General features: G+C 37.5%; 2 protein-coding genes across 2 annotated transcripts; both read right to left on the bottom strand.

The window, feature by feature from the left end:
- Positions 1-428: 428 nt before the first annotated feature.
- Positions 429-6,201, bottom strand: LOC110878950 (protein PTST, chloroplastic). Its single transcript, XM_022127349.2, has 9 exons — positions 5,984-6,201; positions 3,934-3,992; positions 3,520-3,775; positions 3,332-3,421; positions 1,319-1,387; positions 1,117-1,222; positions 943-1,031; positions 759-871; positions 429-671 (listed from the first exon to the last, which is right to left on the bottom strand). The coding sequence occupies exons 2-9, from the start codon at positions 3,978-3,980 to the stop codon at positions 569-571; spliced, it is 873 nt and encodes a 290-aa protein (XP_021983041.1). The 5' UTR covers positions 3,981-3,992; positions 5,984-6,201; the 3' UTR covers positions 429-568.
- A 14,644-nt stretch (positions 6,202-20,845) lies between these two features.
- Positions 20,846-22,038, bottom strand: LOC110876491. Its single transcript, XM_022124662.1, has 2 exons — positions 21,559-22,038; positions 20,846-21,397 (listed from the first exon to the last, which is right to left on the bottom strand). The coding sequence occupies exons 1-2, from the start codon at positions 22,036-22,038 to the stop codon at positions 20,846-20,848; spliced, it is 1,032 nt and encodes a 343-aa protein (XP_021980354.1).
- Positions 22,039-24,665: the final 2,627 nt, after the last annotated feature.

The raw sequence follows: 24,665 nt of genomic DNA, 5'->3' as shown, positions 1-24,665 counted from the left end.
TTATGACCCAACCCGATGACCGTTCATGACATGACGCTATTTATCCCGACCGATATTTTGCACCCCTGACAAAACTTCCTAGATCCGCCACTGGTAGTACCATTGGGTGCCCCAATAATTCTAAACCGAAAAAAATGTAAAATGTAAAACTTTGTCCGTACCCAATTCTGCCGGCCATTCATATCTTAAGGACGGATGCACAAACTAGTAAGTTCAAAACTGAAGCTTTTAAGAAAATGAAACGTTACGATTGTATTAGGATGACAAAAACACAATGATTTTTTAGGACAAAGGAAAGTTTAACAAAATGTTGAATTGAATCGTACCAGCCTCTACTGCCTCTACTGGGGGTTATTACTCATTTTTGTAATGATGGAAAAAGCTTTTTTCCATAAAGACCAAAATGCCCCTATGCCTATAACAAGGTGTTTACACAAAATCATGTAAAGTTGCATAATTAGAATCACAAGATACATAATATTTGCTAGAGTGTTCAACTTTCAGTTATATATACAATGCTGGTAAATATAGTTACTAGGTAGAGAATGTCAATGAAAGCTTTGACGTGCTATTCGACTACCAACAAGTTGTTCTCCATCAATCCCTCCCCAACAGTCGGGTATTCCGGTGACAGAAGCCACTCTCCATCCACCAAGAATTTGATTTCGTACCTTCATTGATTAATGTGACAAATAAAATAATCAAAACGTAAAACGCATATACGCTAACTTTCAGTTCACAATACATCAATTACGTACCTTCCGGGTCTAAGCATTATTGATGTGGAGAACCTAGTGTAAGAACCGGTATACTCTGCTGATAAATATTCTCCATGACTCCAGCCATCAAATGAGCCCATTACTTGCACACTCTGAAACCAAAATGCGGGTGTATATCAGTTACTAAGCCAAAAGTCAAAGTCAACACAATTGCACCACACACCTCTGCCATGCCAGACCAGGATAAGGTCACCTCTTTCGACTGTGCAAGTTCTACATCCTTAATTTGTTTCTTTAATTTTTCTTGCATGCCTGCATTATAAGACGATAAAGGATAAAGATTTGTTAGACCGGTTAATAATTGAAACTTTAACCCTGTAAAATGTCATCATCATACCTTGTAACTGTAAAAGAAGAAGAGACTGAATGTATTTCCCATTTATTTTTCTTGAACCTGCTGGAATGCCATAACTAGCAATTTCTTTTGCCATGCTTAACAATGCCTGCAGGAAGGAAGTTAGAAAAATAACACAAATTGAACATGTAAAGCAAACATATAAATATAATTGAAGTTTTGTTTACTAAACTAAAGAGTTAACCTGAATCTCAAGTTCAGTGACAGCAAGTTCACTTTTAAACTGCGCAAAAGCTTCCTCCCTGACAATCAACTGCAGATAAAAGTAAATTCAATTATCAGTGAAAAGATATATTCTTGAAACAGAATATAATAGATATCTTATGTGATAGCGCTAGCAGTAGCCGTTACAATGCCAACGGAGCAGTTACTCAACCCATCTGCCAATTGGGTCAATCTGGTTTTCACCGCCCCATGACCCGTAAGTCCGTAACGCATGCAAACATCCATGTTCAAGTTGTTTATTTCTTTTAGAGTAAAATGCAATTTACAGCCCTGTGGTTTCCGGGCGGAGTCAACTAGAGTCCCTGCTTTGAGATTTTGGATGGCTGAGTCCCTCGCTTATGAAAAGCGCTATACTTCGCATCCCTAACGCTAACTGAGTTAGTCTTTTCAGTTAACACCTAACTGAGATGGAGGCAAAACCATAGTTTCACATAACTAGATGGGGGCAAAACCGTCATTTAAGTATTACTTAATACCATTAACAACCACACACTCTCCTATATCTTCCTCCTTACTACTTGAGTCCCCAACCATTTCCCACGCACTTCTCCTTCCTCCCCGTCTCCAAGGACATCTTCTCCGGCCATATCGCCCTCTCACCATACCTGCGACGCCGTCTCACCACCACTGCCAACCCCCCACCACCACTGCCAACCGTCTAACCACAACTGCGAGCCCATCACCACCACTGCCACCTCTGATCCCGTCTACACCCACCAAACCCAAACCCACCTCCGATCCCGTCCGACGACCAAACCCAGCAAACCAAAACCCGTCTCCGACTGTTGACCTCAGTTCAAACCCCCAAACCACTACTGTACACCCGTACCACTTTTGTAGCTAGGGTCATAGTCGCCGGTACCCTGACCCACCTGACGTGCACGTTCAAGTTGTTTTAAGGTTTTGGAACAACTTAACGTTGGAGTGGACACACATGTTCCATCCGCAGCCCCAGCCCCAGCCCCTTGCCCAGATGTTATGGAACTTATGACTTATTATGTTAATATTATGACTTATTATGTTAACTTAACGTAGGTGTTATTTTAATTAACATAACATGTTAATTTTAAGACTTTTGAGTTTGTGGTATGTAATATTTTATGACTTTTGGGATGTAATACAACTATTATGACTTTTGGTATGTAATATAACTAATTTTATGACTTTTGGTATGTTATGATGGGTGTTTATGTTAATCTTACGTTAATATTCGCAAACTACACATTTTAAATACAATTTATTTATATACTTTATAAAACCATAGGGACCGATAATGAATGTACTTTATTTGGATTAGGCGGGTAAAAAAAAACTGATGCCCGTAGGGACTCAAAGAATAATAGTTTTAAACCATAGGGACATTGGTGGATAAGAGGAAAAAGGGAAAAATGGACGTTTCAGTTACTTAACTAACTGAGTTGGCTTTAGGGACGCGAAGTGTAGCGCTTTTCATAAGCGAGGGCTCAGCCATCCCAAATCTCAAAGCGGGGACTCGTTGACTCCACCCGGAAACCACAGGACGTAAATTGCATTTTTACTCTTTCTTTTATATTTATTTCTGCATTTTTCTTCAGTTATGTTTAAGGGGTCAAAGGTAGCTAACCCATGTTTAGTAGCAGTTCTTTGCCATGATGTAATTCTCTATGTAACAGATCGAATGAAGCAGAAAAGGGCAGAGAAATTACATTACCCTTTTTTTGTTAGTTTACAAACTTGTGAGCTAGCTAATTTACCTTTGGCAAGGTAGATGGTGTTCTTTGGATCCTATAATTAGCACTAGTGGTGTATCATGTATCTAGTATTGATTCTAGGTAGCCCTACGTTTCTATTTCCTGTGGTGTTTTCTGTAACATGACACAGCCGTAGCCACTGCCCCCTTTAACCCGATCAGGATCTTTGTGAATTGATTCTGTTCATAGATCAATCTACAACATAATGTGTCTTAAAACATACTCAAATGGTAGTTAAATACCTGACGCTTGAGATACCTATTGTGCTGATTAGCCTCACTCAGTTTCTTCAAGAGTTTTGCCCTCTCAGCATCAGCAATGAGTGACTTTAGCTATCCATAAAAAATATAAGTAGCATTAAGAAAAACTAAACTTATGCAAACCAGAATTATTATGCAAATCAGACTTATATAACACGAGTTAAAAAAACCTGATCACTGTCAACCAGTTGTTCAGACACGTCTTCTGAGAACGAATCAGACGCATATTTGTCATCCTTTGAGTAATTCTTTGACTGCATTGATGAAAATTCTTCCTCAAGAGTGGTGGGCAAACAAAGTACTCTCGAATGGGCATAGTGTCTACCATTTTTCATACAATGAGATAACTTCCAAAAATTCTTCCTCAAAGACAAAGGAGCCGAATTATAGTGATAACACCATGATATGTGTCTGTTGCCACGTTGACTGTCAAGGAAATTGCAGGGCATTATGTATATTACCAAATATTTTGTATATAAAAAGGAAAAAAAATTAAAATTACTTTCTAAAATGTGTTAAACAGTCAGAAAATAAGAAGCCGGTTACTGTTGCCTTGCCAAAGTTAAACCAATATATAGTCTTACCAAGATGACAATCCTTGTATCGAAGTGCTCATCGTATGACACTCCATTGTGTTGGTATCCTAATATATACAAGCATTAGTAAGTAACTAAGTAATAATAGTTGTTAAAAATAATTAATAGATCAAATTTTGCTTCATATCCATAGCCTTTAGCTAATTAGAGTATTACACACCAACCAATTTGAGATCTAAGTTTCATGAAATGTATCATGGAAAGTAGAAACTCCATCTCCATGCGTTAGCTTACATCAATCATTTGACTATCTAACATGACAATAAAGGTGAGTTGGTACCCGACAGCATTTAACACAAGAACTGGTTTGGCACTTTGGCATGTAAAAATGTGAAACATGCTACAAAAGCTACTCATAATTTCTATTAATTCCCCAAGATAATATGTTCTTAAGGGCATCATTATAACCATAGTTGTCGATAGCGAATAGCGACAAATAGCGACAGGGCACCTATAGGCTACGTAGCGAATAGCAACAAATAGCGACAGGGCACCTATAGGCTACGTAGTGAATAGCGACAAATAGCGACGGCTATTAATAAATAGCGATTACACTAGAAAAAGAATTTTGAAAATTTTTATATGTATATTACATCAAAATACACTTGTATATATGCTATTTTCCATGTATATTTAACAAAAACCTATAAATCCAGCTATTTTATAGCTATATCTAATTGATATTAACATCCAAAAAAAAACCTAACTGTCGCTAAGTTCGCTATTGATCGCTAAGACCCATATAGCGACCCTTGGTCGCATGGGTACATAGCGCGCTACAGCGGTCGCTATAGCCGCTATTAACAACTATGATTATAACCAGTATAAGGCAGGTGAAGTAACGAGGACTTAATTCAGATAGTAACAACTCAGTGTTCCTGTAACTTTATGCCACTAAGTTACAGATAAAAAGGAAAGAATATGCTTAGGGACTTGATGTAGGTAGAAAACGAAGAAAAGGCTAGATACCTTCTAGCAGATGTTTAGATAAATCCTTAATAGGGGAAAGTCTATTATCGTATCAAAAGCGGTTTCAAACATTAGAGACTTAAATGAAATAGATAACACAACCAAAATATCAATTTCGGTCAAAATAACTAGCTATATAATATGAAATGTGAATCATAGAAAGAAACTTAGATGATAATTTTTTTGGAGTTATGTACCCATTTCTTCGCTCTTTTTTTCACATCCCCACCAACCCATGTATGAGTCAGTCATTCGGTTTATCAGCCCCTCATCATTCTCCCTCACTTGAAAGAACTTATCCTCAAGTTCTTGAAGTAGAGTGCTCCATTTACAGCATTGTTTAGCTTCTCCATTGCCATAAATCTCTACAGTCTACACCACCACCTTTGGTTTCATATTTTCATCCGTTATCAATTTTGTTGATCTCTCTATACCCTACACCATTGGAACACAACTAATGCTATTAACTAAAGTCTCTAGTCAATAAGCCAAACGGAACTTAATCGTTTGTTACAATAGCCTATAATTGAGACTCATTTGTAACGTTTGAAACAACTTTTGATACGATAATAAACTTTCCCCTAATCTAGTTTTATCTAAACATTTGCTAGAACGTATCTAACCCTTCTCTCGCTTCCATCTTGCGTCGGGACTTGACATTTTCCAGGAGACTTGGAAGTATAAATACTCATCATTCATTCATTCAGAGCAGTAGCTGATGCGTTCCCCTAACCCCCAACTATTTCTGGACAAAATGTTAGTTAATGTTCTAGTAACTAACAAACCAAACAACATAGAAAACAATTAGGGCCTAAATTATTTATAGGTTAGGTTAGTATGTGTTGTTTGGATGATCAATTCCCACCATTTGAGAAAGTACAATCCACATTCCAATACATGCGAAGATTGACTAAAGAATAATCAGAAATTGTGCTAATCGCTCTGAATGCAACCCTCATAGGCATTTTATCAAACACTTAGAGTGCACTAGTTAACTGAATGGAGAATGAATAGTGAACAGAATCGTATATAGAAACAGAAAGTGAAGTGAGATGTAGAGTAAACTGACCTTGGAGGAAAGAGATATCCGGTCGGTACCACGGGTGGGTAGAATTTTCCGGTATGGAGATTATGTGTGGCAGGCAGGCAGAGAGAAGCAGCGAATGCTATGACACGTGTTACGCTGTTTATGGGTCATCTAAATCTCCATTGCAAAATATCCGATTTTACTCGACCATTTTGCAGATGTTCGGATTTACTCGGACTCTCGGAGCACGTTTTAAACGAGCCGGGCCCTCTGTTGGAGCTGCTCCTCTGTTGATTATACTTTATAGAATTTTTATTTACAATATTAAATAATACAATTACGTAATAACTTTTATATATAAATATATGATAAAAATAATTAAATTATACGTATAAAGCTATAGGTAGAGGATCTTGTACAAAGTGTGAGAAATGTGAGAAGTGTATTATAACACTATATATAATACTATATAACATCATATAAACACCGTATAACAATATGTAACACCATATAATACCATATAACACTATATATCATTACATAACAAATATAACACTATAGTTTGTCTGATAGCATGTCTATTATAGATGTATAGTGTTATATTTGTTATATAATGTTATATAGTGTTACATAGTGTTATATGGTATTATATGGTGTTACATATTATTATACGGTGTTTATATGGTGTTATATAGTATTATATATAGTGTTATAATACACTTCTCACGCTTCTCATACTTTAGGCCCTTTTTACACTATCCTTACCCTAAAGCTATATATCAATTTTATAGAAATAAAATAATTATAAATGTAAATGTATTATGCTATATATCAATTTTACAGACATAAAATACTTATAAATGTATCTAAACAAAATAAGAAAATAGTTAATTAATTAATGATAAACAAGTCAAATACGAGCCGAGCTCGAGCTTTAAATATTACTCACAAGTTTAATTCGAATTTTAGATATGGAGCTCGAGCCTAGAAGGGGTCAGATGTCTAATACTTTTTTATATTTAAACTTTGATTTTCATTTGATCTGATAATAAAAAGAAATTTGACATGTTATAGTTCATGTTTTCAATCTATTTCTTAAATGTAAGTTCAAATTAGACTTGCCAAAAGAAAATTTAGGTTTAAAACGTGTTATAAATGCGTTGTAATCAAGTTGTAAATGTGTTAACTAAGTTGGTAGATTGAAATAAAATGGCTTAAACAGATTGTATATAGGTAAATAGGTTAACCAGTTTAACTCAATTGACACAACATGTTTACAAAAATGGGTTGAATAAGTTACACGTTACTCACCGTGTACATTAAATAAGTTATATATAACAATCAGAAAGCTTATTACTTCCATCTCGTGTTTAGAATCGTGTCATGAAGCACGCAATGATATGAGTGGAACAATACGTCACACCACCAAGGTGTCCAATACGAAATACACCGTAATAGAAACTTCTTTACGAACATCTGATTTACCGTAATCTAATGTTGTCAAAATTGGTACTCAGAGACTTTAAACAATAAGAAAAACAACACGGATTGTATTATCATCAAACAACAAAGACAAAAAACAAATCTCAGACGCAACACACTCTCCAAACTCTAAGGTTCAAATCATCAACATGATGAACTGACTTCAATCTTTTACACAATCTACACAGGTTAAAGACTATAAACCCTAGATCTAAAAGAACTATAGAGTTATAGAGAGAGACGAAAGAGAATTGTGCGTCAATCTAATGTTGAGAGATACTGAACTAATGATCATCTTCAACTAACTTCCTCACTAGCACTTATATGGCAGCTCACTCAGCAGATGCCCTAAAGGCCCATTCAGCAACTTAGCCCACGAACAGATGTGTTAAGCCCACTACGAGATAACCCATGTTCAGCCCAGCATTAAGCACAACCATCCAACAGCCATAACATGTAAAAAAACAAAAAACAAAAATTATATAGCATTAGAATCAGCCACAAGACACTTAGGAAATATTAATATGAATTATACGTTTGACATTTAAATTGAAGATAGAGATATTTCAACACCCCCCCCCCCTCAATTTAATAGTCAAATATATTTAAGCATGTTTAAACACATGTTTAATACAAAATCAAAGCGTTCTTTAAAACTCTATTTTTGAATGTTTTCTTTCTTTTTAACCATATAATCAGTAGTTTAGATGAAGAATTTTCTGAACACTCACAAGATGAAGCTGACCTTCCAAACAACAGTATTTAAACAAAAGATACAAATTCAAAGAACTTCCCTGAATACTTTCTTCAAATCTTCAAAACTTTTTTAGTGTTTACATTGTGAAAATCGTCTTGAACGAAGCCCATTTGATGGATGTGTCGGGCCGTGTCTTGGCCCGAAGGTGAACCCAGTATGATCATCTCAGTCCAGCAGCACCAAACATTTGGCTTATCTTTGAAGCAGCCCGACTACAGACCTTTGGAAGCCCACCTCCAGTGAAGTGTATTATGCAAATAAAGAAAAAACATATGTATTAGAAACTTTTACTAGGAATATTGAAGAGAACAAGACATATTTACATCCTTAACTCCTGAACACGCTCCTCCTACAATTTAATATCCAAAAGTAACAAACATATTAAGACGATTACACAACACAACATTCTGTTTAATCAAAAACTTCTAATTAGATAATCAGAGATTTATTCTCAACTTCAACCAAACTTTTAGATTCACAAAACAGATTCGCAACAAAATACCACTCTCAACCTCAAACTTCAGATCGACAACACGAAGACCTGACACACTCTAAACAAGACCTAAACAGGCTACGAAGATCTACAATTGTTAACAAGATCAACAACCCATAATCTTGAGAAGAATTACTGGAGAGAGAAAACTGAAATGAATCAAATAATATGCCACGAGACATAACTTTCTGCAAAAACCAGATATAATTAATCAGAACAAAACATAGTCCGACTAAAAACTGATTTAGCATATTCAAGAATACTATCAGAAACAATCTGATAAAACATAGAGTCACACAACTCTAAAACTCAGAACAACATCTGAAAAGAATTGAGTTCATGTAAAAAACGTAAAGAACGTAAAGACTCATTTGATTTAATCAATACATTTACAACTTTACAAAAAACATGAACCACAAAACATTGAATCACATGATTCAAGACAAATCTAATAACATGAGAATCACACGACTCTACACCAGTAAACAAAGTTACAGCCTAAACAAACTCTGATAACGAATATAATCACAAGATTATAATACAAAAGAAAATCTCTCACACAAGAGAAAACACATAAAGCTGCAACAACATTCAAGAAACAATCTTGAACAAATACATCTAACCTCATGATTCAACAGTTAGAGAATTAACTTCGAGTCAATAACCTTTCTAAAAAACAAAGACAATCTTCTACACAGACATTACATCAAACCACGAGCAGATTTCCACAGACATTGATACGACTTCATGACTCTACTCAAGCAGAAAATAAGATATAAAGATTGATAAACATAACCACCCCTCAATCTTAATCATATAATTACTAAAAAGAAAAGTCAAGTCAGATTTTAATACAACCCCATTTTCAGATATATCATGAAATCTAACGAACAAGACTAGATTCACATGTTTATGAACTGGATACACAATACAAACAAGTCTAGGCAAACTTTTTCCCTTATCAATAACTAAAAACTTCATCACTAAAACAAGATCTTATACGGGACTATGAACATGAGTGACATGATCATATACAAATACTAGTTGAACTAACACACAAAAAACGAATATGATCACTCAGGACACAATGATTTGTGAGATAACACTCAAAAGTTGGAAAAGAAAGACGATAATCATATGTGTAAACAAGAAAACAACAAACCAAATACTTTGTCATAGATGTGCTTGAGAAAAAAACTTGACTAAAATTGTGGTTTTTCACTTAAACAAACAAGATTTACATGAGTTTTATCTGACCAATAAACAACTTTCAACAATCTAATACAGCTCACATATAGATCATCAACAAGATCACCTACTCTCAGAAATTACTCAATCTAACAGGTAAACGAACAAACATGCTCAAGCCCTAGAAACGAATCATAGAGAGAGACTGCACAATAACCCTAACACTAATGTAGGAAAACCATTGAGAAAGAAGAGTGGAAAATGTTGGAAAATTTCGAAATTGCTTGGATAAATCTGAAGTCGTGTAATCACTTTCAGATCAAACAATTGGAGTGGCTACCAATCTTTGATCGGATAAAATCAGATTTGATTCTAGATTTCTGTATGAGAATTTGATTGAGAGAATTTTTTGAGGGATTTGACGAACTGCTAATTCGTCTAGGGTTTGGAAAAACGTTTGAGAGAGCGTATTTACAGTTTTCCATAACTGCCTGCAGTTTTTGTTTTGAACAAAAACACCTTTGGTCCCTCATGTTTCAAAAGTGCATATTTAGCCCGAAATTTAATTTCTGACCTGGCAGCTCGACCCCAGCCAGGGGCTCTGCCCCTTGGACCCCGCCAGGGGCTGCCGCCCATTGGACCCCGCTTCTCTCGGGGGCGCTGCCCCCTTGGATCCCCCGTTAGTCCCGATGACATTCAAATAAGCGTGCACTCTTATTTGTATGTCACGCGCAATCTCAAATTACACTAAAATATCCAACAGAAAAGACTTGACTCAAAACATTAACAGCTTAATTTGATAAGATTCTAAAATTGATAAAACTTGACACACCTGATACTACATTAGACAACATATTTCATAGCCAAAGAACCTCACACAAGAAACACCAAGGTTGTAAAGAGTCACAAAACATCTTGAGCATACATCTGATTAAAAAAATATACGAACCATACATTTCACATTTCAGCTGACAAGATTACAAAACTAGACAACTATGACAATGTGACATGAGATGCAAACACAATAACAACTCAAAAAACACAAGATCCTCCAATCTCAAAAATAGAATCTTCCAAATTGGCAAAACCCCGAATAGTCAAAACAAACATAATTTTTCCACCTTGACGTTTCTAAGAGATACACCAAAACCACACGTTCATGAAAAATACCAAGAAAACCAAACTTTAACAAATACATGATTAAGTAATTATATATAACATGTAGTCAAGATTATTTTGTTTATTTTTACAAGACATCTTCCATGAATCACAAAGACATGCAAAACAAGATGTACTCACAAATGCCACAAACCACATAATCAAATGACACAAAATAATAAGATATACATATAAAGTCTTCTTAAACTTTAGTATCAACATACCGTTTGAAATGCTCAAAAAGTTTTAATTAAACCAGAACACACTCACAAAACAACACTAAAGATCTTTACAGAAACTCTACGGATTAGACTAGACCATCAATATAATGATCTAAGACAAAACCTACAAGATCTAACGAGTTCAACATGCAAAAAAACTCTAGATCTCAGATTTACTCCAGAGACTTCTAAAGAAACCACAGTGAAGGTGAACATAACTGATCTATACTCTAACAAATCATTAACACAACGATCTGTCTACAAAGACAACATCAGATCTGACAGATTGGCTATACGATACACCCTAGATCAACGATAAGCCTCACAACAAACAATGAATCACACAATTCAACAAGCAAGTCTGCATATAACATGAAGCACACACTTCTATACCAGACCACAATTATAGCCTACACAACCTCTGGCAAAACACAAAATCGCATGATTTTATAACCAGAAAATTATCTCTTACACAAGAGAAAAAATACGAGACTATCATCACAATAAAGAATTTCAAACCACACATGATCAAGCATAACAAAAAAAAACTATAGAAGTGCATCACATATCACGATTGAAGGAAAAGATAAGTAATAAATGCACACATATAAGGCCTAAATACAATAACACGTGTGAGGAAAAAATATATAAAGAGAAATGGAACGATCTAACCTTTGGAGTGCCTATGCTTCTAAGAACCCGACCGGTGATTCTTTCTCATGACAAATCTTCAAGGACAAAGGCGGTTTAGTGAACCCGGCCCCAGTCCTACTGATTTATGATCAAAAAAAGAAAGTATGAAAAACGCCAAAGAAATCATCAAACCAAGAACAGCCATAGACCAACCCCAATCATACTTAAAAAATAAGAAGCAACAAAGACAAGAAACAAATCTCAGACGCAACACACTCTCCAAACTCTAAGAGTCAAATCATCAACATGATGAACTGACTTCAATCTTTTACACAATCTACACGGGTTAAAGACTATAAACCCTAGATCTAAAAGAACTATAGAGTTCTAGAGAGAGACGAAAGAGAATTGTGCGTCAATCTAATGTTGAGAGATACTGAACTAATGATCATCTTCAACTAACTTCCTCAGTAGCACTTATATGGCAGCTCACTCAGCAGATGCCCTAAAGGCCCATTCAGCAACTTAGCCCACGAACAGATGTGTTAAGCCCACTACGAGATAACCCATGTTCAGCCCAGCATTAAGCACAACCATCCAACAGTCATAACATGTAAAAAACAAAAAAACAAAAATTATATAGCATTAGAATCAGCCACAAGACACTTAGAAAATATTAATATGAATTATACGTTTGACATTTAAATTTATATATAATAAAATCTAAACTGAATGAACAGTACATCTAGAATTTTAAATTAATTTTAAATTAAAATTTTAAATGAAAATTAGAATTAGAATAGATTAGAATGGTAACATCATTAAGAGATGAGCAAATGGTATCGGGTATAGGTACCGGTCTCAAATCTATCAAACCGTTGTATTTTCGGTACCGGTTCTGCACAGGTATTCACCGGTTTTTACCTTCAAATACCGGTGTCGTACCAGTACCGACCGGTATCGAACCGTACCATACTAGGTATATTCGGTACCGGTACCCACATTTAGAGATTTCGGTAAAGGTATTTTCGGTACGGTTGGTATCGAGCTCATCAAATCCTATAACAACGTAGCAATGCAAGTACTTGCACCGTTTATATTACTTTTCATACACACCGTAAGTAAACTGTATTTTGTTTGAATTGGGTTTTATATACACAACAACTTATTTTGCTTTCTTTTTTGTCTTTTTCTGTAATGAATGAATTGTAGCATGTAAAATTAATTTGATTATTTAGATTATTGATGAGCAAATCGTATCAAATCCTATAATCAAACTGGTATCGTATTGGTACCAAATTTACTATACCAAATCATTCTCGATACCAATTTGGTACCCACCTTTTGGCGTTTTCAGAATCGTTACTTTCGGTTCGACACCGGTCTAGCACCATACCTGTATTTATTTTTTTTAGCTTCAAATACCATACCGTATTGTACCGAGCATTTTCGGTGCCGGTAACTAATTTCGATGATTTTTCGAATCGATACTTTCGGTGCCGTTACCGGTACCGAGCTCATCCATATTTTAACGTGATAGCACCGTAATAACTGAGCTCCTCCATATTTTAACGTGATAGCACCGTAATAACTGAATTGAAAACAATCGAATTTCCAACGTGTAGGACGTGTGGGTCCTATACTTACCACGTCATTTTATTTATGTTTTGATATTCGGTATCTGCTTGCTGTTGCTGACACACATTTTGCAGTCATTGGATCCCCGCCGCAACGCACGGGTAGAAAATAACTAGTTGAAGATAGAGAACAAATGTAAAAAATGAAGTTTCTTATATTTAATTTTCAGCCATGCAAAAATGCATATGGTTGAGAATTAAAAGGCCATACCTGATGGGTCAAAAGCCAGAGTGGGCTTGAGATGGTTCTGGCTTGGCCTCAATATCTTTTAAAGCCCATGAAATTTCTATTATTTAAACTAGTGTTATTAAATCCGTGTGTTGCGCGGTGGGTGGGTATCAGTTCGTTTAACTACAGTATTGACACTTGTTATAGCAACCAATAGAGAAAAAAATCATGATATGACCAAAAATATACCAACACGGCGGGAATTTGATCGGTATCAGTTTGTTTTGTTAAGTCACCTACACTCGTTACAACAACCCATAGAGAAAAAAAATCTTGATATGATAAAAAAATACTGACACGTGAATTACATCAATAAAAAAAACAAACGCAAGTTACATAAGATATATAAAAGAACCACATTCACATATAAAAAACCACTAAATAACACATAAAAAAACCTTTAAAACAAATATACTTACTATTCATTAACTTTGTCTATTAATAGTATACGGCGGGAATTTGATCGGTATCGGTTTGTTTTGTTACGCCACCTACACTCGTTACAGCAACCCATAAAGAAAAAAAATCTTGATATGATCAAAAAATACTAACACGTGAATTACATCGGTGAAAAACAAACGCAAGTTACATAAGATATATAAAAGAACCACATAACACATATAAAAAACCACTAAATAACACAATTAAAAAACCTTTAAAACAAATATATACTTACTATTCATTAACTTTCTGTATTAATAGTATATACAATACAATAGTATATACAATAGTATACAATTTTTAAAGGTTATGTTTGAAATATGGTTACGAGATAAACAAACCAAGCTGACTGGGTCATCGGAGGTATCTCCTGAAATTTGAGTCTTTAGCTTTCTTCTTACAAAATAAAGGACTTGACTAATGCTTAAAGAATCAAGGTGCATTAATGAAAATTAGCTATACATTTATATATGTTCTTTTAGCAAAGAGTTCCATTATATAATTGTCAGTTTTTGAGATTGTTAGTGGCACACTAACCATATTGATTCTTGGGACTTAATTAACTTCCTATAATTTTATTAAAACTTTTGGGTGGGCATGGGATTGGGAAGTTAGTTATGGGCTAGTTGTCTTGTAATGGATAGTTATGTCAATTGTTTTTTTTTTTTTTTTTTTTTTTGGTAGGTCTTGCATATTCCATAAGACCTAAAGTACTTGATAAACAACTTGTTCTCTCAAAAGCGCAAAATTAGGCGACACCCCTCCTCCTTAATAGGTTGTCATGGAGTCCCTCTTAGATGATGTATTAATGTTGTGATATCTAGTGCCAAATGTTTTGGCAACAAGGAATGGAAGTGTTACAGTTTTGCTTTACGTTTAAAGTTTTCATGATTATTTAATTTAATGTTTTAATTATAGCATGCTCACTATATATGTTAGTGTGTACGGGGTGGAAGCGGTAAGGGGTGCGGCAAGCCCCTTTGCCACTCGGCAAACACCGCCGCCACCAAAATATGCCGCGCGGGGAGGAGATCAATCGGGGAAAGGTTGCCGCTTGCGGGGTGGGGCCCACTAGTATTCAACCAATCTCAAGTTTTTTTTTTTTAATGATTTGGGGGAAACCACTCCGTAGGTTTTTTCGGCAAGATGGGAAAATGAGAGGAAAAATGACATGACATTTATGATTGTGTGGGTGAAGTCCCCCCCCCCCCCCCCCCTCAACTCATTAGGCATGCACCCCTTATATTAACCATTTTTTGTTGTTTGTTATGTCATGTCCATGAGCTCACTAGGTGTAAAGATTATGCATTGAGTGATGTATTTTAAGGTTATAGTAAAGTTGATATGAGTGGCAATTTTTGGAGGTCGACTAGTTGTAAGGTTAGGAAGATGGTAAACATATTCATTGACTTCATGGATTAATGTATATTTCTCTTTTTGGTTTTGTAGTAACACTCGTCAGAATCTTGTGCCATGAAAGATTATTATTGTAAAACACCCCAATTGACAAGCCTCAGGATCGGATCAAAATACTTTTGTAAAACCTTATTGTTTTATATATAATTTATCTTTATCAGGTTTCTTAAATCATGTTTAAGCTTCAACTACACCCTACATTTAAAACTATAGTTTATATAATTACAACTATATGGTAGTTGAAAATATTATAATCTCTATGAATTAAGTCCCCCACATTCTGTTTCAGTTGGGAAAAAAATTGGCCCAGTTAAAAGTTATAAACGAAATAAATATTCTTATAAAAATATGGGCATTGCATTAATTTTGTTAAAATTAAGCTTCGGTAAACATTTAGATATGAATATTTTACATCTTACACACATTTATCGTGTGCTTAGAGATACTATATGCTTTGTTATTTGTAAAATTTAAGGTGTTACACAAATTCATCAAATGTGACTGACACGTGATCACATTGCACCCTTAATTTTTTACTTTGGTTCGAGGAAGTGTTGGCGTTCCACACAAGTCCTTGAAAGAGTTATATGATGGTGAAGCTACATGAAAAACAACTCCAATATTAATAAATATACATGGTAAGACATTCTTAGGGTATAAGGAGTGTTTAGACACTTGAGAGTGCCAAACTAAAAAATCAACCAATGAGAGTGTGTCATGTCAAAGTGGTAAACTATGCTCAAAAGTGTTGGCAATGGTTAGACACTTGGTGAAGTGGTGAAGTGGTAAACTATTTATAACAAAAGGAAAAATGTGTGATTGGTTGAGATTGGAATGGACCCCACCCCACACCCCCACTCTCTCCCCTCTTCTCCCTCACCCCTATTCGGTAACCTCTCACCAATTTATCCCCCCAAATCGGCAAAACTATTTCGGTAAACCACCGGGCATTGGTTGTCGATCGGTGCCGAGTGGGTTTGCCGCCCCCACTCCGGACACCCTTATATATATAATGTTAGTTTGTATCTTTTCATTATTACTCATGTGATTTGATTCAAACCAAACCAAATAAGGAAATATCCTAGGAAAAGAAAAAAGAACCGTCCCGCCAAAAGGAACTCTCGGCCGCCTTTAATAAGATAATATAGATAAACATGTTAAATGCCCAACATAATGGAGACGTTGACAAGGGCTCAAGTCATAGTCCAACATGCGTTCAACTCCACCACCACTTGTAACATGGTGTTATTTTCCAATGCTTCGTATTCGAGAAAAAGGTATTTGCCTCGTATTTTTTAAAATTTTTATTTTGTTTCTATAATTTTTTTTATTTATCAATGTTAGTTGTAAGGCTAAACGGTACTAGTGCCCTTCCACCGGAGACTGAAAAAGGTTAATAGCACCCCGTTGTTGTTGTCTTCGCCCTCGCCGTCATCATCGTCGTCGTCTCCTAAACGAAATCATGTTCACTCTCCTCACTCATGCCAAGCTACCATCTACTTTTTAGGTCGAAGTTCTACACACGGCATCCTACCTACACAACGTTTTACCCACAAAATTATACCTATATCAAACTCCTACCTCTCTACTTTACCTAAGACAACCCGCTTACGACCATCACCATGTGTTCGAATGCCTTTGCTATCCACAACTTACCGCCACTCGTCCACACAAACTCGTCCCCCGGTCCACATTGTGCGTATTCCTCGGGTATCTAGCCAACTATCAAGGGTACCGACGCCTTGAGATCGCTACCGGCAAAACAATCTTCTCACAACACGTCACGTTTGACGAAACGCAATTTCTGTTTGCCAATCTTTCTCAACCCTCGCTGGTCCACTCCTTTCTTGATCCATCTCCCTTCATCTTCAATCAACCTGCGCTAACACCAACTGTCTTAAGCCCATTTCCACATATGCAACCCTGATGAAGCAATGGTTAACCGGGTAGGGTTAACACACTGGTCTCATCGAGAAGGGTTAATCCCTTCCTCTCGAGGATCGCTGGCTAGGTCGTCCGCTGGTTGATCTCCTGCACAAGGAAACAAACCGTGACTCATAACAAGGAGGATGGGGTGGGGGTGCTCCTTGTTACCACTCTCCGGCGTGAGAATCAGTAGTCTGCTTGAGAAGCAAAGTATGATAGTAGTAGTAGTAGTGAGGGAGTTGTGAAGAGATACCTCAAACCTGGTTTGGGGTTGGTATTTATAGCCGAGGAGTGAAGGAGGAGGTGGACGGATAGACTGACGACATGCTGCACCTTTGCAGGTGTGTCAGGCATGTCGGCTGTGGAGGTGAAGCCACGTCAGTCTGTCGCTTACGTAGACCTGACAGGCGGCTGCCATTGGTGCTACTTGCTCTGTGGTGTCAGTCCCCCTTGCTGAGTGCACAGGATGCGGTGCGGGCCGCATCGCTGTTTGCGGTAACTGTAGATGTTCCCGCGTCTCACTCTTTGATCAAGAAATACGCGAGATGCGGTGCCAAGCCGCATCATCGTCTGTGGTGACTGTTGCTGTTATCCAGCTCCCTTGTATTGATAGAAGTGTTCAATGGATGCGGTGCTAGGCCGCATCGCTGTGAATACTTCCGTTTTCATACACCAGATGCGGTGCCATGCCGCATCACTATACCGTTCTCATATTCCAAGTAAGTCCTCCATCATTGGGCAGATTGGATTCAACCACTGTGTTTGCGCGTTCCCGCACGGACACAGGTAGGTTGTTAGTTAGTGGGGGTTTTGATAAGGGTAATGGTCACTCGCGGTCGTGCTGACGCGAGATCCAGGACCATACCCCTTCAAGTCCCCCAGTCTAGTGTTGTTGCCATATGCAAGTTGCATGTGGGAGGAGTACTGGACTATGGTGTCTAGAAGGTAGTTTGGAGTCTGGAGAAGATTCTAGGCCATGTAGATGGTCTTTGCTCTTCGTAAATCAAGCTGGAGATCCGAAAGAGTCATCTGACGCCTCTTCCGTACCGATGAAAAAGTTTCGTCTGATGCAAAATTCTCAGCCTTGGGTTTTGATATGGTAGCATGGGCTACGTGCGTCTGATCTCATCAGGGTTGGGTGCCACCTGTTGGTGTGTCGAACCATCCTTTGAGATCTTGCTAGAGGTGTCCACAAACTTCGAACCAACCTCTGAGATGGTGGTTGAAGATGTGCACAAACTTCGAACCAACCTCTGAGGTGGTGAATTAAGAAGAGAGTGGTCTTCAGCAGTAATTAGGCATGAGATCATGATCCCTTTTGTGGGGTGTTCATGTTCTTCCAATTAGCTCTCAAGTAACCGCACGTCCTTTGCGGTTATCTCGTTGCTTGGCATTGTTGGCCACGTTTGGCTGAACAATGTTGGATACTTACATCATTGTTGGCTGTGTTTGGTCGAACAATTTGAATCCGGATAATGGTCAAATAAACATGGTCATAGGCATGGTTATGCCCACCATTGTTTATTCTATCCGTCTTACAAGTAGGTCAACAAAGTCATAAGCAGACTTGTTACCGCTGTTCGGCCACTTGTTGTTCGACGAGACCTCTTTAGGTGAGTGGGAAATTCATTCGCATCTGTTCTTTAGCCACTTTCCTTCACGCTCCAATGCCGAGGAGCTTTCCTTGAAGTAGCTTCGTTCATCGTTGTGATGACTTAGCTGTGGCTCTTCCGTAGCAACCATTTGCGGAGCTATGGGTGTGTCCGCAGCGACTCATGAGTGTCTGTGGTTTTGTAACCCCATACTCGCTTGAAACGAGTGTATTGCTCGGATGTGGCTCTTGAAGGATCAGGAGTCAGGGTTGCTGATGTGCGTTCGCGTACATTCCCCTCCTTCTTTTCGACGAAAAAGCTGTTTCCGCACCCTCTGTGGTTGTGAACCGGACAGGAGGGATTTGAAGCTTGAAGAGAATGAAGGCAATGCGGTTTACCTGTTCCTGAGATGCGGTTCAGTCCAAAGAACAACGCTGGTTCTGAGTATCTGACACACCTGTACGGGCTCGTGCGTGTCATCTCCGCATATTCCACGTGTGCTCGTGGGTATGTGTGGATGTGTTTATACCCCCTTAACCATGGAAAGATATAATTTTTGGCTATTTTTAGGTGTATGTGAAAAAACGACGTGCGGTATGGGTTATGGTGCGGTATACCAGAGAAACCGCATGCCGCTTGTGTTTGGATAATGTTGTCGCTTTTTATTGTATACATGGCTGAGCGCACGTGTGAGTTGGTGGAAGTTGTTGAGATTTCCTGGCATGTGCTGAAATGAAAGGACATTTGCACTGCCCGAGGTCATAAATGCACTGTAGCAGGAGTGTAAACGTCTCTAATGTCAGGCGCGTGGGCGGCCACGCGTGCGTGGTAACCATCAGCGGAACCGTCGCTGAACACGTGGCACCGCATAATTCGCTCTTTTTGGACGTGATGATTCGGTTTCCATGTCGCATTTATTGCGATGAGTATATAAGGGGAAACCGTTCGTGGTTTCCCCTCACTTGTTTCAAAATTTCAAAATTTTCCGGCAAGAGAGAAAAGATTCCTTTGTCTTCTCCGATAAGTTTTCTGAAATCCCGGTGAGAGCTTTTGAGTTTTCGCACTCATTTTCTTTTCTTTCTTCATCTCAATGGCTGAACCATCAAATCCACACAATGTGGGGGGTGAAAACCCTGAACAGCAGTCGCCGGTGGCGGCTGAGGAAGACGAAGACGATGGTGGTGTACCCGGTGGTGGTCTACCGGTACTGAAGTGGTCAAAGGGTCACTTTAAGACCCTGATGACCAGTATACAAATGGCCGACGAATGGGCTGCAACCTACCCACAAGAAGGTGACACTGTTGCCGATGCTCCGGCGGGTTTTATCACTGTGTGGGCTGAGTTTTTCAACGATGGCAACCTCCGACTGCCTGTGACGGTGTTTGTTGCCGAGGTGTTAGAATATTATCACCTTCACATTTCCCAACTGAGTCCATTTGGGATGTCCCGGATCAGGAACTTCGAGTACACTTTCCGTGCTCATGGTTTGGCCGTTATTGTTGAGAATTTCCGACGGTTCTACCAGTTAACGGTAAACACTGGATTTTTTTCCTTTAATCAACGACATGGGAGCCTGAAGTTGATGACACCTCCCAAGGGTCTGACCCAATGGAAGAGGAAATTTTCTACGTCAAAGCCTGTGTGGTGCATGCAGAGGCGGAACTAGAGATTCTTAACCGGGGGGTTGTAATAGAAAAAAAAACTTTATTCATAATTCATAGCATACACCCATTATTTTTTTTTAACAGCTGGTAATTGTAATCTACGGGGTCCCATATTTTGAAACCTTTGCAAAATTGCTTCAATTTCAACAGTATCAAAAATATCTTTCTCGACATAGCACACCAATGCATCTGTGAGAAACATATCACCCATCTTATTGCGTAAATCCGTCTTGATAAACTTCATTGCGGAAAAAGATCTTTCGACAGTAGCGGTTGCAACAGGCAAGACCAATGCCAACTCAAGTAGTCGATAGACGAGTGCATAAGTAATATGATACTTCATGTGGACCATTTTCTTTGCAAGTTGTCCAATATCTTGAAGACCAGAAAAGGCTTCATTACTTCTTATATTTGAAATATACCGATCTAGTTGTATCTTTAGTTGACCAAGATCAAATTGAGTAAAATCTTCTGAATATAACTCGGCAAGCCGTAATAACTTCTCACGGTCAAAAGATTGAAATGAATCTCTAGGATCAAGGCAGGCAATACACGTAAGCAACTCCGAGTTAGACTTAGTAAAACGCTCATTCATTTCATTAAGAAGAAGATCAACAACCTAAAACAACAATTGGAAGACAATTTAAAGTTCGTTAACATAAAATGTAATAAGTTAAACTTTGCAAACTAAAACATAAAAGAATAAGGTACCTGATAAAAAATATCAACACGAAAACGGTGGAGATATGTTTATGGTTCATCATCAATTGTCCTTCTAACTCGTCCTGGAATGACGTCTTCCATATTAGGCATATGAATTTCATTTTGAGCACAAAATATAGTGACTTCTTTTATTAACTCCTCCCATCCATCGTCCCTATATTTATTTATATCATATTTCGTATCTTCAATCAATCGAACAACGCTACAAATATTTTGATTCTTTAGCTGTAGGGCTTGTGACAAGTCATTTGTCTTTCTTAATAAATTCAACATTAAATGAGCAATAAAAACAAATTCAAAGTTTTCCATTTTCTCAGCCATACTAAGCGCAGTTCCCTTAGTTTTTCTATGTGAACCCTCTCTAGACAAAGCAATAAGTACTTCTTTCACTGGTTTCCACAAGTCTAAAAGTCGATGTATAGTTTTAAGATGCGAACCCCAACGAGTGTCACCAGCTCGGACTAAACTCATTTCTTGGTTTTTTTCCTTTTCCTGTACAAACTTCACCCATCTCGATACGTTTAACAAAATCGCCATATTGTTTTTGCCTAATCGAATCTTTCCTTTTACATGAAGCTCCAACAATATTTACAATTATCCCAAGGTAATCAAAAAAACAACTTACAGATGCATCTTCGGATTATGTAGCTACCACTACTAACTGCAACTGGTGAGCAAAACAATGAATATAAAACGCATACTTATTTTCATCTAAAATTTTTTGTTTTAACCCATTTAGCTCGCCACACATATTTGAAGCTCCATCATAACCTTGACCTCTAACTCTAGACATAGTTAAACCATGTTTTGCAAAGAAGTTGTCAATAGCACTTTTTAAAGATGATGCACAAGTGTCAGTAACATGCACTACCCCCAACAAATCGTTCAATCACTTCTCCACCATCATCCACATATCTCAAAACCATTGCCATTTGCTCCTTTATAGAACAATCACGAGACTCATCAATCAAAATAGAAAAGAACTTCCCTTTAACCTCATTCACAATAATGTTTCTTACCTCCGTAGCACAAGCATTAACTATTTCCTTTTGAATTTTAGGTGAAGTCAACTGATGATTTCCAGGAACTTTTAAATTCAACACCTTATTTACTTCATCATTATGCTCACAATACCATTTTACAAGTTCAAGAAAATTACTTCGATTGTTAGAAGTTGTAGACTCGTCATGCCCGTGAAATGCCAAACCTTGTTTTAAAAGGAATCGAATAACATCAACAACATCGGTTAACCGAATACGATAATCAATCTCATCTTGCTTAGTGTGTTGTGACCACATATTGTTTACATTATGCCTTTGATCTTTGAATAATTCGAACTGAACTCTAGCATGATTATGTCTACTGTTCGAACCTCCTTCATGGTCACGAAAACTTTCACATGCCTTTTTCCAGTTTCTAAAACCATGGTTTATAAAGACATCATCGCCATGTTTATTTCCCATGGGGAATAAATAACACCATAAACAAAATGTAGCATCTTTTGATGCACTATATTCTAACCAATCAAATTCTCCAAACCACTTTTCATGAAACTTTCTCATATGTCAACAAATTTTCGTTGTAGGGAAGATTTGACCTTTTGGTTGACAAGCGCCTTTCGTTATGTATCGTCTTCTTACTTCCTCTCGAATATTAACCGAATAATCATTAATTGGTTTTCGCAAAGCCGGGTCACCAACTATTTCATCTTCAGATAATTCAACTTCTTCTCGACTTCTTTTATTAGTTTCATTAGTAATTGACGGGTTTGATGAAGTCTCCATACTTGGTTTTGGTATTTTACCATAGTATTTTGTCATACGTGCGTTTCTACATATTCAATGATAAAAAGATATGATATAAATTAACAATAAATCCTAATCCTAATCGTAATTTAAATAATAAATATAAAAGCATAAAAAATAAACAAATTAAATTAAACTATTAAACTATTAATCAATTTATTGTGATAGAATAAAAAAAAAAGTTAAACAAAGAAAAAGAAAACCTACTGGTAGGTTGCAACTATTTATTTATTATTTATTGTGATACAGTAAAAAAGTGAAAAAAATTATGATACAATACTTACTTCATCTTGGGAAGAGTGTAGACTCCAACTTTCAAGAATCAATGGAATGATGTATGCTCAGAGCAGCAGCCAGAACCGCACGCTATGTATTGTTATTCTTATTATGTTGTTTTGAATATAAAATATTAGGTTTTCTTTATTTTTTTTTACTTGGGCCTGTTAGGTTAAAAGCCCATAAGGGCATAACAAATACTAAATCATATCTAATCTACAGAACCCCTTAATGGTCTTCTACTCTTCTTCTCTACCAATTCGCCGGATTTAATAGGGCCGCCGCCGGACCACCGCAACTTGGCCGGAGAACTTCAAAAATATTCTATTTTTTTTCTTTTAACTTTATATACCCTACAGGAGACAAACAAGGGGGTCAAGCCTTTAAAAAATATTTCGTCGAGCACTCCGTTTAAGGGAAAATCCGGCTGGCCGTGGGGTCAACGGACCCCCCTGACCCCCTGTAGATCCGCCGATGGGTGCATGCCAACATGACCTTTCGGAACGTGAATGTGGGTGTTACCGCGGAAGATATTCCGGTTGCTACCGCAAGCACTGTGGATTGGTTCTCTAGGCTGAGGCCTATTGAACTTAAGAAATTGGGCAACAATGAACTTTGGGTGTTGCGGATGATGCTAACCAGGCCTGATAGGAAGGCAAGGCCTGTTGTGCGGGAAAAAAGTGGTGGTAAGCATTATCACCCTTGTGCGGTTTCTTTGTTCCCTTTACTTGCTTTACTGACTTTGCATGTGTTTTATCAGCGGATGCTCCCTTATGGAGGATGTTTGAGCCGGACTTCGAGGGGAAGGTTGAGTTGGTTCCGTTTGGGGAACGTGAAGGTTTTAACTTGGAGATTGTTGGCAATTTCCGCGTTCCCACACGTGATCTGTTTAATGCACCCCTGCCGCAGGGCAAAGGTACATTCTAAAACTTCCTTTGTTGTTTAAAGTTCACCCCTTGATTTGCTTGCTTGGTTTTGTCGAACGCAGGTAATCTTGGAGACTTAGGGAAGTTTAAAGTGAAAACTGGCCCTAAGAAACATGTGGAGAGGAAACAGCTGAAGAAACCCGCGCAGGGTCGCGGT

Source organism: Helianthus annuus, chromosome 9 (assembly GCF_002127325.2).
Source record: "Helianthus annuus cultivar XRQ/B chromosome 9, HanXRQr2.0-SUNRISE, whole genome shotgun sequence".
Taxonomy (NCBI): Eukaryota; Viridiplantae; Streptophyta; class Magnoliopsida; order Asterales; family Asteraceae; genus Helianthus; species Helianthus annuus.
This window is presented reverse-complemented; position numbering and strand designations above follow the sequence as displayed.

What these genes read in the sequence shown, in the direction of transcription:
- LOC110876491 (XM_022124662.1), bottom strand. Translation starts at nt 22,038, where the DNA reads ATGGCGATTTTGTTAAACGTATCGAGATGGGTGAAGTTTGTACAGGAA. An exon ending in AAGACGTCATTCCAGGACGA is followed by an intron (nt 21,398 to 21,558) that starts GTTAGAAGGACA and finishes TTGTTGTTTTAG; the next exon opens with GTTGTTGATCTTCTTCTTAA.
- LOC110878950 (XM_022127349.2), bottom strand. Translation starts at nt 3,980, where the DNA reads ATGGAGTGTCATACGATGAGCACTTCGATACAAGGATTGTCATCTTG. An exon ending in AACTGGTTGACAGTGATCAG is followed by an intron (nt 3,422 to 3,519) that starts GTTTTTTTAACT and finishes TTTTATGGATAG; the next exon opens with CTAAAGTCACTCATTGCTGA. An exon ending in ATAGGTATCTCAAGCGTCAG is followed by an intron (nt 1,388 to 3,331) that starts GTATTTAACTAC and finishes TTTTATCTGCAG; the next exon opens with TTGATTGTCAGGGAGGAAGC.